Source organism: Mesoplodon densirostris, chromosome 12, assembly GCF_025265405.1.
Source record: "Mesoplodon densirostris isolate mMesDen1 chromosome 12, mMesDen1 primary haplotype, whole genome shotgun sequence".
Lineage (NCBI taxonomy): Eukaryota > Metazoa > Chordata > Mammalia > Artiodactyla > Ziphiidae > Mesoplodon > Mesoplodon densirostris.
This window is the reverse complement of record NC_082672.1, coordinates 19,539,464-19,553,319: the sequence shown is the minus strand read 5'-3', so window position 1 is coordinate 19,553,319 and position 13,856 is coordinate 19,539,464. Positions and strand designations below refer to the sequence as shown.

The 13,856-nt window shown below is 37.1% G+C and overlaps 1 protein-coding gene across 3 annotated transcripts in view; it reads left to right on the top strand.

Moving 5' to 3' along the window:
* GRM1 (glutamate metabotropic receptor 1) overlaps positions 1-13,856 on the top strand; it is a 358,927-nt gene that overhangs the window by 242,050 nt on the left and 103,021 nt on the right. For all 3 annotated transcript variants that reach the window (XM_060114929.1, XM_060114927.1, XM_060114930.1), the window contains exon 3: positions 954-1,189. In XM_060114929.1, the coding sequence (XP_059970912.1) occupies positions 954-1,189 (236 nt within the window). The remainder of the gene's footprint in view (positions 1-953; positions 1,190-13,856) is intronic.

Sequence of the window (13,856 nt, the reverse complement as noted above, 5' to 3'; positions counted from 1 at the left end):
CAGTATCTTTGGCCTATTGAAATAGTCTTGAATAAAGTCTTCTTTGCCTCTTTAACTCTGTCTGGTGCAATTTTTCTTTGACCCCCTCTTGGGAAGGAATCATAGCCACTCACACGAGGTTGGGCCTAGCTCATACACACACTTGAATTAAACTGGAGATATATCATTCGTGGCAGATGTGAATGTTCTAGAAAATGAGCAAACTTAAAAAATTTGAACCTACAAATGAAATGTCAGTGAACTGCCATTTAGTGAGCAGGAGGATTATTTTTATTTTGGGGAGTCAGATTGTTTTCTTTTAATGCTGTTATTTTGAAATAACATTAGGAAAAAAAAAAGCATCTGGTCATTTCTAAGAGATGCAAATTTGAACAATGTCCAGGAACAAAATCTGTGATTGTCATGTTTCTAAGCTAAATCAATTTTCTATGCTATATAATGCAGTTCGTATAATGGTCTTGACTGCAACCATGATACCTTGCCTAGCTCTTATTGAGAAGGTCCTGAGTACCTGGGTTTTATTTTCTTCAGGTTTGGAGAACAACCGATGGACTTTGTGGTCTAGTTGTAAAGAGCAATGGGCTTGGGAGCCAGACTGCCTGGATCTGTATCCAGGATCCACCAGGACTCAGCTATTTGCTGAACATCTGACTCAGTAAAAATGAGTAGTGCAGAATCTGGTGACTAGTAAATGCTCAATAAACGTTAGTTCTTGTAATTGTTACTGTCATCATTTCATCATCACTTTCACTAGTGTGAAAAACAAACAAGACCTTTTGATTATATAATTTTCTGTTCTCCACAAAAATAAAAAAATGTCATTGATGGATAGCAATGTTGGCTTAAAATAGACTTTAAATCTTGCTGAATTGCTTCATTCATGCAAAACTCATAGCTCTATTTGTGAGACTTTTGTCTTTCTTTCTCCCCACCCCAATCCCTGCATTTTTTAGTGATGGCTGGGCAGACAGAGATGAAGTCATTGAAGGTTATGAGGTGGAAGCCAACGGGGGAATCACGATAAAGCTGCAGTCTCCAGAGGTCAGGTCCTTTGATGATTATTTCCTGAAACTGAGGCTGGACACTAATACACGGAATCCCTGGTTCCCTGAGTTCTGGCAACATCGATTCCAGTGCCGCCTACCAGGACACATTCTGGAAAATCCCAACTTTAAAAGAATCTGCACAGGTAACTCGTGTTTACAGCATCACAACTCAGATTTTGGTCATCTCTTCCAGTTTGTTCAGTAAGTATAGAAAGTGCCAAGGCTGGAGATACAAGAACTAAATTGCCAAATTAATTTATAAAATAGCTAAAATGAGGAGGGAGTATGTATTGCTCCAAGGATTCATGTTTCTATATTCTGGAAACATGGAGACTGCTTTGGTCTCTGGTGGGACAAGTTATAAGAAAAGATAAATAAAGGAAAAGGAAACTGAGAATTCAGGTATTTAGTATTCAGGCCAGAGGGAAGAGATTGAACTGCACACATGTTTAGGAGATGCTAACCACAGATATAAGTAAGCAGCACTGGTTTGATCCTTTTTTCTTCTTTAGGACTTGCTTTGATATAAAAGTCAGCAGAAGATAAGATGTCACCTAGGGGCCCACCACCAATGTGGGTGTATATGGGCACAAGTGACGAGAAGGGACAGATACTTCCCGTGCACTACTCACTAGAGGCATGCCAAAGAAGGGTGGCATATTGTTAAAGGTCTTTCAGGGCTTGATGAACTCCACAGGATGTCTCCCTTCTCCCTGCCACCAGGAACTACCAGAGCATTAAATACTCTATCCATGACCAAATTTGTATTGTAGCACAGTGATGTGACACATATTTCCTATAACTAGACTGAGAAGATTTTATTTAGAAATGTCTAGAACCCATTCATTCACATAGCACATACAAACCACTGAATACAATCCCCTCCCCCCACAAAAAAAAGGACAGAAAGGTGTATAATTCATGACTCTTGACCTAGAGAAACTTGTGGTCTCTTTGGGCAAATCAAAACAGATAATACGCATGATATAGATAAATAACAACTGAAGACAATGAGTTTTTATAAGACAGGGTAAGAATAATGACAAAAACTATTTCTACTTTTAATAACATTCACATTTTGATATTAGAAAATTATTTAAAATACCAAAATATTTAAATGCAGTGATTTGTGTCTAACTTGATAAAATTCAGCAGAATTCACTGGGAAACTGCTTGGTGTGAATCTATTTTCAATCAATCAAGGTTTTTAGAACTTCTTTGGTATGGCTTCTTGGGAGGCTAAGAGCTAGGAGAAGAGGAAAAGAGTTGTTGAACAGCTAACCACCTCTGTCACATATCTCTACTGACTTCTCTCTTCTCTCAAATAATAGACCAATAGAAGTTAAGAATTCTATTGGACCAATAAGCCACCTAGTGCATTCCCCTTATTTGCAAAATGAAGACTTTGAGGATAAAGAGGCAACATTTCCTTAGGTTCATTTAGTTAATGGCAGCAATGGAATTAGAACACTCACCTCCTAAATACCACAGTGCTTGACTACTTTGGACTTAGAATTTAGTAATAGATTGTCTTTTATTGTTTTCTAATGAATGTTGTTTTCTTAAACTGTAAGGTCTTTGAAGATAGGGAGTTCTTGTAACCCTCATAGAACCTGTACACCACTGATCTCTGGAACCTCAGTCATTTCTTACTAATGTATTGATCAGTTAATTTATGTTGTTGTCAATGAGTTTTACTTTATTTAAGGAAAAGTTAGGACTATGATTTTTCTAAATGAAATATATTTCACTGATTCAACGTTCAACAAAATGTATTGAGCACCTAGTATATGCAAGGCTTTATTCTAAGAGATGGAAATACAGCAGAAAACAAAAGAGGAAAACAACTGTTTCAATAACCTTACATTTCAGTGCAGGGAAATAAATAGAACAAAAATAAATTAAGCAAAATATATTCTCATTTAAGTGATCATAAGAGCATGTTAAAAGAGAATGGCCAGAGAAAGCCTCACTGAGAAGGAGACATTTGATTAAAGATGTGAGAGTGAGCCATGCAAACACCTGGGAAGGGCATTCCAAGCAGAGGAATAGCAAATAAAAAGATGCACCTGCATGCCCGGCTTAGTGGGAGAACAGTAAGGAGATCAGGCTGCCTGAAGCCAGTGAGTACGTTGAATAACAGGTGATAAGTCAGAGAGGCACACAGGGGAACAGGTCCTGCAGGACTTAACTGTCCCTTGTGAAAACTTTGGCTTTGTTCTGAGTGAGATGGAAAGCCACTGGGAAGTTCGAATACAGTAGAGACAGGATCAGCCTTACTTTTTCTGAACAGAATTACTCTTGCTGCAGTTTTTAAGTTTTCACAAAAGGGGGAAAGTCAGAAGAAGGAAGCAGAGCAGTTAGGAGGTTGCTGTAATAATGTAGGTGAGAGTGTGGTGGATTGGGCCATGGTTTTGGCAAGTAAGATGGAGAGAGGCGATTGAATTCTGAGGATATTTTGAATGAGAGCTGAGGGGATTTGCTGATAGAATTGTGAAAAATGACTCTGGTCTGAGCAACTGAAAAGATGTTGTTGCCATTGACTCAGATGAGGAAGACTCCAGGAAAACCAGGTTAGAGAAAAATCAGGAGCTAAATTTCAGATGAGTTAAGTTTGAGATGCCTGTTAATTATACAACTATATATGCCACTTTGATACTGTGTTTCATTAGTAGAGTTCAGAATATTACTTTTTAAACATGTTTGGATGTCTTTATTTAAGGATTTCCATGAAAATATCTTGAGACCTGAGCTTTCAAAACAAAAGTTAGAATTCTTCAGCCATGTACAATAATACTTTTGGGTTTTCATTTGTCAGAGTATATGCAAATGTCAAAGTTAAAATCTAAACTTGGTTAACATTCATAGCAGGAAAAAAAGATTGGCACACTCATGAATTGTTCTTATATTATGCTTGACTCTCAAAGCTATTTTTAAAAGCTTCTTATTTGATTATAAAATTTGATAAACATGTTTTTATTTGCATTTCACTCTGGAGTCAAGTTCAGCAAATATTTCCCTTTGTTCTTAGTTCTAAGGAAGACAGAAGGCTTATTTAACTTCTCTACTTGGAACTAATTCATAAAAGTTATTCATCTTTTCTGCTGCAAAAATCCGAGAATTTTATGTCTGTGTGCATACATTCATGTAAAATTACTCTTCAGTCTTAATCTGTGTAGGGAATTGGCTTCAATTTTATTGCAGATCAACATAAAATTTCACTTCATGTATCATTCTTATCTACTTGATATTCTTGAATATCAAATGAATTCTGTAGTCTTCTAATGAATATGCAGAAACACTTATGAAAATTAATATAAAGAAATAGAAGTAACCTTTCCATACTATTCATAGCTACACTTTCTGACATTTATTTTTACCTCTTCTAATTGGGTCATTTTGGTGTTTTGCAAAGTTTTGATATTGCAGTTAGTTTCCATAGAAACCTTTATTGAGCTTAATTTCAGATGTCACTATTTAAATAAAGAGTTTACCTGCTCTGGATTGTCAGTTTGAATATTAAGGGTCCTGTGCTCAGGCTGAATAATTTTGGAACCACTGTGGCTAATTAAAAAGTACTTCATGCAAAGTCTACATCACTGCTTAATTAGTTGAGTATATCAAGGGACTGGAGAGATGTTGGAAAAGCACTAACTAAAACATCAAAGACTAACTTCTAAAAAATTAATCATTGTGAGATTGATTGGTTCAAGATGGCGGAGTAGAAGGACGTGCTCTCACTCCCTCTTGTGAGAAGACCAGAGTCACAATTAACTGCTGAGTGGTTATCAACAGAAAGACACTGGAACTCACCAAAAAGATACCCTACAACAAAAGACAAAGGAGAAGCCAAAATGAGATGATAAGAAGGGTGCAATCACAATGAGATCAAATCCCATAACTGCTGGGTGTGTGACTCACAAACTGGAGAACACTTATACCACAGAAGTCCACCCACTGGAGTGAAGGTTCTGAGCCCCACATCAGGCTTCCCAACGTGGGGGGCCAGCAACAAGAGGAGGAATTCCTAGAGAATCAGACTGTGAAGGCTAGTGGGATATGATTGCAGAACTTCGACAGGACTGGGGAAAACTGAGACTCCACTCTTGGAGGGCACACACCAAGTAGTGTGCACATCAGGACCCAGGGGAAGGAGCAGTGACCCCATAGGAGACTGAACCAGACCTACCTGCTAGTGTTGGAGGGTTTCCTGCAGAGTGGGGTGGGGGTGGCTGTGTCTCACTGTGAGGACAAGGACACTGGCAGCAGAAGTTCTTGGAAGTACTCCTTGGTGTGAGCCCTCTCAGAGTCCAATATTAGCCCCACAAAAGAGCCCAGGTAAGCTCCAGTGTTGGGTTGCCTCAGGCGAAAAAACCAACAAGAAGGGAACCCAGCCCCACCCATCAGCAGACAATCGGATTAAAGTTTTACTGAGCTCTGCCCACCAGAGCAACAGCCAGCTCTACCCACCACCAGTCCCTCCCATTAGGAAACTTGCACAAGCCTCTTAGCCTTATCCACCAGAGGGCAGACAGCAGAAGCAAGAAGTATATAATCCTGCAGCCTGTGGAACAAACACCACATTCACAGAAAGACAGACAAGATGAAAAGGCAGAGGGCTATGTGCCAGATGAAGGAACAAGATAAAACCCCAGAAAAACTACTAAACGAAGTGGAGATAGGCAAACTTCCAGAAAAAGAATTCAGAATAATGATAGTGAAGATAACCCAGGACCTCGGAAAAAGAATGGAGGGAAAGACCAAGAAGATGCAAGAAATGTTTAACAAAGACCTAGAAGAATTAAAGAACAAACAAACAGATATGAGTAATACAATAACTGAAATGAAAAATACACTAGAAGGAATCAACAGCAGAATAACTGAAGCAGAGGAATGGATAAGTGACCTGGAAGGCAGAATGGTGGAATTCACTGCCAGAGAACAGAATAAAGAAAAAAGAATGAAAAGAAATGAAAACAGCCTAAGAGACCTCTGGGACAAGATTAAACGCAAAATCATTCGCATTATAGGGGTCCCAGAAGGAAAAGAGAGAGATAAATTACCCGAGAAAATATTGGATGAGATTGTAATTGAAAATTTCCCTAACATGGGAAAGGAAATAGCCACCCAAGTCCAGGAAGCACAGACAGTCCCACACAGGATAAACCCAAGGAGAAACTCGCTGGGACACATAGTAATCAAATTGGCAAAACTTAAAGACAAAGAAAAATTATTGATAGCAGCAAGGGAAAAATGACAAATAATATACAAGGGAACTCCCATAAGGTTAACAGCTGGTTTCTCAGCAGAAACTCTAAAAGCCACAAGGGAGTGGCATGACATATTTAAAGTGATGAAAGGGAAGAACCTACAACCAAGATTACTCAACCTGTCAAGGAGCTCATTCAGATTCAATGGAGAAATCAAAAGCTTTACAGACAAGCAAAAGAGAATTCAGCACCACCAAACCAGCTCTACAAAAACTGCAAAAGGAACTTCTTTAAGTAAGAAACACAAGAGAAGAAAAGGACCCACAAAAACAAACCCAAAACAATTAAGAAAATGGTAATAGGAACATACATATCAATAATTACCTTAAATGTGAATGGATTAATGCTCCAACCAAAAGACACAGGCTCGCTGAATGGATACAAAAACAAGACCCATATATTTGCTGTGTACAAGAGACCCACATCAGACCTAGGGACACATACAGACTGAAAGTTAAGGGATGGAAAAAGATATTCCATGCAGTTGGAAATCAAAAAAAAAGCTAGAGTAACAATACTCATATCAGATAAAATAGGCTTTAAAATAAAGAATGTTACAAGAGACAAGGAAGGACACTATGTAATTTTCAAGATATCAATCCAAGAAGAAGATATATCAATTATAAAGATATATGCACCCAAGAGAGGAGCACCTCAATACATAAGGCAACTGCTAACACCTATAAAAGAGGAAATTGACAGTAACACAAGAATAGTGGGGGACTTTAACACCTCACTTACACCAATGGACATATCATCCAAAAAGAAAATTAATAAGGAAACAGAAGCTTTAAATGACACAATAGACCAGATAGATTTAATTGACATTTATAGGACATTCCATCCAAAAACAGCAGATTACACTTTCTACTCAAATACACACGGAACATTCTCCAGGATAGATCACATCTTGGGTCACAAATTGAGCCTCAGTATATTTAAGAAAAATGAAATCATATCAATCATGTTTTCTGACCACAACACTATGAGATTAGAAATCAATTACAAGGAAAAGAATGTAAAAAACACAAACACATGGAGGCTAAACTATACATTACTAAATAACCAAGAGATCACTGAAGAAATAAAAGAGGAAATCAAAAAATACCTAGAGACAAATGACAATGAAAACATGACAATCCAAAACCTATGGGATGCAGCAAAACCAATTCTAAGAGGGAAGTTTGTAGCTATACAAGCCTACCTCAAGAAACAAGAAAAACTCAAACAAACAATCTAACCTTACACCTAAAAGAACTAGAGAAAGAACAAACAAAACCCAAGGTTAGCAGAATGAAAAAAATCATAAAGATCAGAGCAGAAATAAATGAAATAGAAACAAAGAAAACAATAGCAAAGATCAATAAAATTAAAAGCTGGTTCTTTGAGAAGACAAACAAAATTGATAACCCATTAGCCAGACCCATCAAGAAAAAGAGGGAGAGGACTCAAATCAATAAACTTAGAAATTAAAATGGAGAAGTTACAACAGACACCACAGAAATACAAAGCATCCTAAGAGACTACTACAATCAATGCTATGCCAATAAAATGGACAACCTGGAAGAAATGAACAAATTCTTAGAAAGGTATAACCTTCCAAGACTGAACCAGGAAGAAGTAGAAAATGTGAACACACCAATCACAAGTAATGAAATTGAAACTGTGATTAAAACTCTTCCAACAAAAAAAGTCCAGGACCAGATGGCTTCACAGGTGAATTCTATCAAATATTTAGCAAAGAGCTAACACCCATCCTTCTCAAACTCTTCCAAAAAACTGCAGAGGAAGAAACACTCCCACACTAATTCTATGAGGCCACCATCACCCTGATACAAAAACCAGACAAAGATACTACAAAAAAAGAAAATTATAGGCCAATATCACTGATGAATATAGATGCAAAAATCCTCAGCAAAATACTAGTCAACAGAATACAAAAACACATAAAAAGGATCATACACCATGATCAAGTGGGATTTATCCCAGGGATGCAAGGATTCTTCAATATATGCAGATCAATCAATGTGATACACCATATTAACAAATCGAAGAATACTAACCATATGATCATCTCAATAGATGCAGAAAAAGCTTTTGTCGAAATTCAACACCAATTTCTGATAAAAAGTCTCCAGAAAGTGGAGATGGAGGGAGCGTACTTCAACATAATGAAGGCCATATATGACAAACCCAGAGCAAACAGCATTCTCAATGGTGAAAAACTGAAAGTATTTCCTCTAAGATCAGGAACAAGACAAGGTTTTCCACTCTCACCACTATTATTCAACATAGCTTTGGAAGTCCTAGCCGCGACAAACAGAGAAGAAAAAGAAATAAAAGGAATAAAAATTGGAAAAGAAGAAGTAAAACTGTCATTGTTTGCACATGACATGATACTATACATAGAGAATCCTAAAGATGTCACCAGAAAACTACTAGAGCTAATCAATGTATTTGGTAAAGTTGCAGGATACAAAATTAATGCACAGAAATCTCTTGCATTCCTATACACTAATGATGAAAAATCTGAAAGAGAAATTAAGAAAGCACTCCCATTTACCACTGAAACATAAAGAATAAAATACCTAGGAGTAAACCTACCTAGGGAGACAAAAGAACTTAATGCAGAAAACTATAAGACACTGATGAAAGCAATTAAAGATGATACAAACGGATGGAGAGATATACCATGTTCTTGGATTGGAAGAATCAATATTGTGAAAATGACCCTACTACCCAAAGCAATCTACAGGTTGAATGCAATCCCTATTAAATTACCAATGGCATTTTTCACAGAACTAGAACAAGAAATTTTACAGTTTGTATGGAAACACAAACGACCCTGAATAGCCAAAGCAATCTTAAGAAAGAAAGACGGAGCTGGAGGAATCAGGCACCCTGACTTCGGACTATACTACAAAGCTACAGTAATTAAGACAGTATGGTACTGGCACAAAAACAGAAATATAGATCAGTGGAACAGGATAGAAAGCCCAGAGATAAACCCATGCACCTATGGTCAACTAAAATGACAAATGAGGCAAGGATATACAATGGAGAAAAGACAGTCTCTTCAATAAGTGGTGCTGGGAAAACTGGACAGCTACATGTAAAAGAATGAAATTAGAACACTCCCTAACACCATAGCCAAAAATAAACTCAAAATGGATTAGAGACCTAAATGCAAGACTGGACACTACAGATCTCTTAGAGGAAAACATAGGAAGAACACACTTTGACATAAATCAGAGCAAGATCTTTTTTGATTCACCACTTACAGTAATGGAAATAAAAACAAAAATAAACAAATTGGACCTAATGAAACTTAAAATCTTTTGCACAGCAAAGAAAACCATAAACAAAATGAAAAGATAACCCTCAGAATGGGAGAAAATATTAGCGAACGAAGCTATTGATAAAGAATTAACCTCAAAAATTTACAAGCAGCTCAGTATCAAAAAAACAAACAATCCAATCCAAAACTGGGCTTAAGACCTAAATCAATATTTCTCCATAGAAATTATACAGATTGCCAACAAACACATGAAAGGATGCTCAACATCACTAATCATTAGAGAATTGCAAATCAATACTACAGTGAGGTGTACTTCACACTGGTTAGAATGGCCATCATCAGAAATCTACAAACAATAAATGTTGGAGAGGGTATGGAGAAAAGGGAACTCTCTTGCCCTGTTGGTGGGAATGTAAATTGATACAGCCACTATGGAGAACTGTATGGAGGTTCCTCAAAAAACTAAAAATAGAACTGCCATACATCCCAGCAATCCCACTACTGGGCATATACCCTGAGAAAACCATAATTCAAAAAGAGTTATGTACCACAATGTTCATTGCAGCTCTATTTACAATAGCCAGGACATGGAAGCAACCTAAGTGTCCATCAACAGATGCATGGATAAAGAAGATGTGGCACATATATACAATGGAATAAAAAGAAATGAAATTGAATTATTTGTAGTGAATGGATGGACCTAGAGACTGTCATACAGAGTGAAGTAAGCAAGAAGGAGAAAAACAAATACCATATGCTAACACATATATATGGAATCTAAAGAAAAAGAAAGAAAAAATTGGTTTTGAAGAACCTAGGGGCAGTACAGGAATAAAAACACAGACATAGAGAATAGACTTGAGGATATGGGGATGGGGAAGGGTAAGCTGGGACGAAGTGAGAGAGTGGCATGGACATATATACAGTACCAAACGTAAAATAGATAACTAGTGGGAAGCAACAGCATAGCACAGGGAGATCAGATCGGTGCTTTGTGTCCACATAGATGGGTGGGATAAGGAGGGTGGGAGGGTGGGAGATGCAAGAGGGAAGAGATATGGGAATATATGTATATGTATAACTGATTCATTTTGTTATACAGCAGAAACTAACACACCATTGTAAAGCAATTATACTCCAATAAAAATGTTAAAAAAATGAACACGCACACACACACAAATGACTAGAAGAAAAACAGAAAACAAAACAAAAAAACACTAAGTATGGTACAGAGAGTTTTCATGATTTTTGTTGTTACTATTTTGGAATTGTTCCCCCACTGTAGGTTACTAAATATGTAATTATTGTTCTACAAACATGACTGTTTTGTGCTTCCTTGAAAACAAATATTACCATTTTCTTGAAATATGGTAATATTAAGATTTGCTGTGGCTGGCAGCGATTAACTGTATGAATTACCAGGTTCATTATATCCTCACCAGCCTTTTTCATAATCTAGTGTATTTACAGCCATAATTTTACTTTCTCCCCTTATTCTTTGTACCAGTGGGGAACAGATTGTCACAGTTCTTTTTAAAGCTAATATATCCTTGTAATTGCTTATAATCCAAGACATAATGAAAGAATTTTGATGGCATCTCTAATGCTTACCAATAGATAAGCACTAGTAAGATAATGACAGCCAGTCTGACTTGACAAAATTTCAAGACCTTCTGGGCATGTGTATTATTGCCCCAGTAGTTTGGAGACTGCCATTTACAATTTTTAGATTGGTACTAATTTTTACAATATTTTTGCCTCATCAGGTTTTAAATATTATGAACATTCTATTTTGTATTAACTTATTATGTAAGGTTGTATGAAATTGGTCCATTATAGTTTGATCCAGATTAAGATCATCTATGAACTGAAATACGTTCCAGTTTACTTCAGCCCATTAAGTCCCAGGGTAATAACTTCTTTTTGCCTTTATAAGCCCAAATACCAGTATTCACTCCTGAAGAATATCATCAGCCTTTAACCATATCTGGATTGACCTTACAGCTTATTAGTTCCAAGTCTAGGTCTCAAGAGGCTTGATGTACTCCCATTCTCTTTCTTGGAGTCCTCCCTCAGCTATATGTACAAGCCTGAGTTAGCCTTCCAAAAGGTGAGAAATAACATGGAGCAGAAATAGGATAACTTCTTTACTGAGGTCATTCTGAGTAAGCCAATTCCCAGCCAATCCACTAGCTTACTGTTGATATATAAACAAGCCCAGCTGAGATGAGTCATGTGCAACCCAGAGCAGCTGAACACCCCAGTTGACTCCCCCAGATTCATGAACTAAATAAATGCTGTTGTTTTAAGCCACTGAGGCTTGGGGTAGTTTGTTATGCAGCATTATTGTGGCAATAGATGACTGATAATGGGTCTCCATAACCCTATATCCCATGACCCTCACATAGAGCAATAGTTGGTTTAAATAAACTGAGGAACATAATTCCTCAACTCAATGCTGGTAGAATTCTCAGTCTTTCCTCGCTGCAAGAAGAATAGTACAATATTGCACCCTATATCTCATGGAACAAAGCCAAACATTTTTATAGATCCTGCAATGAAGATTTCAAAGCCCCCTGATCCAAGGCAGTAAAACTATTCTTAGGAATTCTGTTGTGCATACAGAAAGTGCTGATGAATGGGTCACAGTTACAGCTGAGCCAAAGAAACACCCTTAAAACAAAACTGTCATAGGTTCTTGGACTGTGCTGGTAGAAGTTGCCTTATGGAAATAAGTTTCAAAGGCCTTAGATGTTCTTAGTCCTTTTGAGTTATAACAAGTTACCCTAAACTTGGTGGCTTAAACAATGAACATTTACTTCTCATAGTTCTGGAGGCTAGAAACTCTGAGATAAGGGGTGCCAGGATGATCAGGTTCTGGTGAGGGCCCTTTTCTTTGTTTCATCACAGAATGGAGAGAGGAAGCAAGGTCTTTCTCACAAGGGCACTAGTCACATCATGAGGGCTCCATACTCAAGACCTAATTATCTCCCCAAATCCCTATCACCAAATACCATCACATTGGAGATCAGGGTTTAAACATAATAATTTTGAGGAGACCAAACATTTAGTCCATAGCAGGTGTGTTTATATCTTTTGGTTGGAAGAATGAAAATAAACTGACCTGTTTCACATCCAGACATAATTTCTCAGACCAATCTCATTAGACATAGATGAAGTCCTGAAAATAATATTGTACTATAAGCATAGTCTTGGTCTGCCTATTTCTTTTCTGTTGTAAATTTTGGTTGATGGGTCTGCCTATTTCTTTTTTTTTTTTGTATTTTTTAATTTAATTTTTTAAAATTTTATACAATTTTTAAAGTTACTTTCCATTTACAGTTATTACAAAATATTGGCTATATTCCCCATGTTGTACAATACATCTTTCAGCCTATCTTACACCTAATAGTTTGTGCCTCCCACTCCCCACCCCTACATTGCCCCTCCCACACTCCACTGGTAACTACTACTTTCTTTCCTATATCTGTGAGTCTGTTTCTTTTTTGTTGTACTCACTAGTTGTTTTTTTTTTTTCTTTTAGATTCCACATATAAGTGATATCATACAGTATTTGTCTTTCTTTGTCTGACTTATTTCACTTAGCATAATGTCCTCCAAGTCCATCTATATTGCTGCAAATGGCAAAATTTTATTCTTTTTTATAGCTTTGTAGTATTCCACAGTGTGTGTGCGTGTGTGTGTGTGTGTGTGTGTGTATAGATATAGATATAGATATACCACAGCTTCTTTATACACACATCTGCTGATTAACACTTAGGTTGCTTCCATATCTTGGCAATTGTAAATAATGCTGCCATGAACACTGGGGTGCATGTGTCTTTTCAAATAAGTGTTTTTGTTTTTGTTTTTATAAGTATATACCCAGGAGTGGAATTGCTGGGCCATATGGTAGTTTTATTCTTAGTTTTGTGAGGAGCCTCCATACTCTTTTCCACAGTGACTACACCAACTTACATTCCCACCATCAGTATACAAGGATTCCCTTTTCTCCACATCCTCACCAGTATTTGTTATTTGTGTTCTTTTTGATGATAGCTATTCTGACAGGAGTGAGGTGATATCTTACGATGGTTTTGATTTTCATTTCCCTGATGATTAGCTATGCTGAGCATCTTTTCATGTGCCCGTTGGCCTTCTGCATTTCCTTTGGAAAATGTCTATTTGGTTCTGCCCATTTTTTAATTGGGTTGTTTGTTTTTTGATGTTGAGTTGTATGAA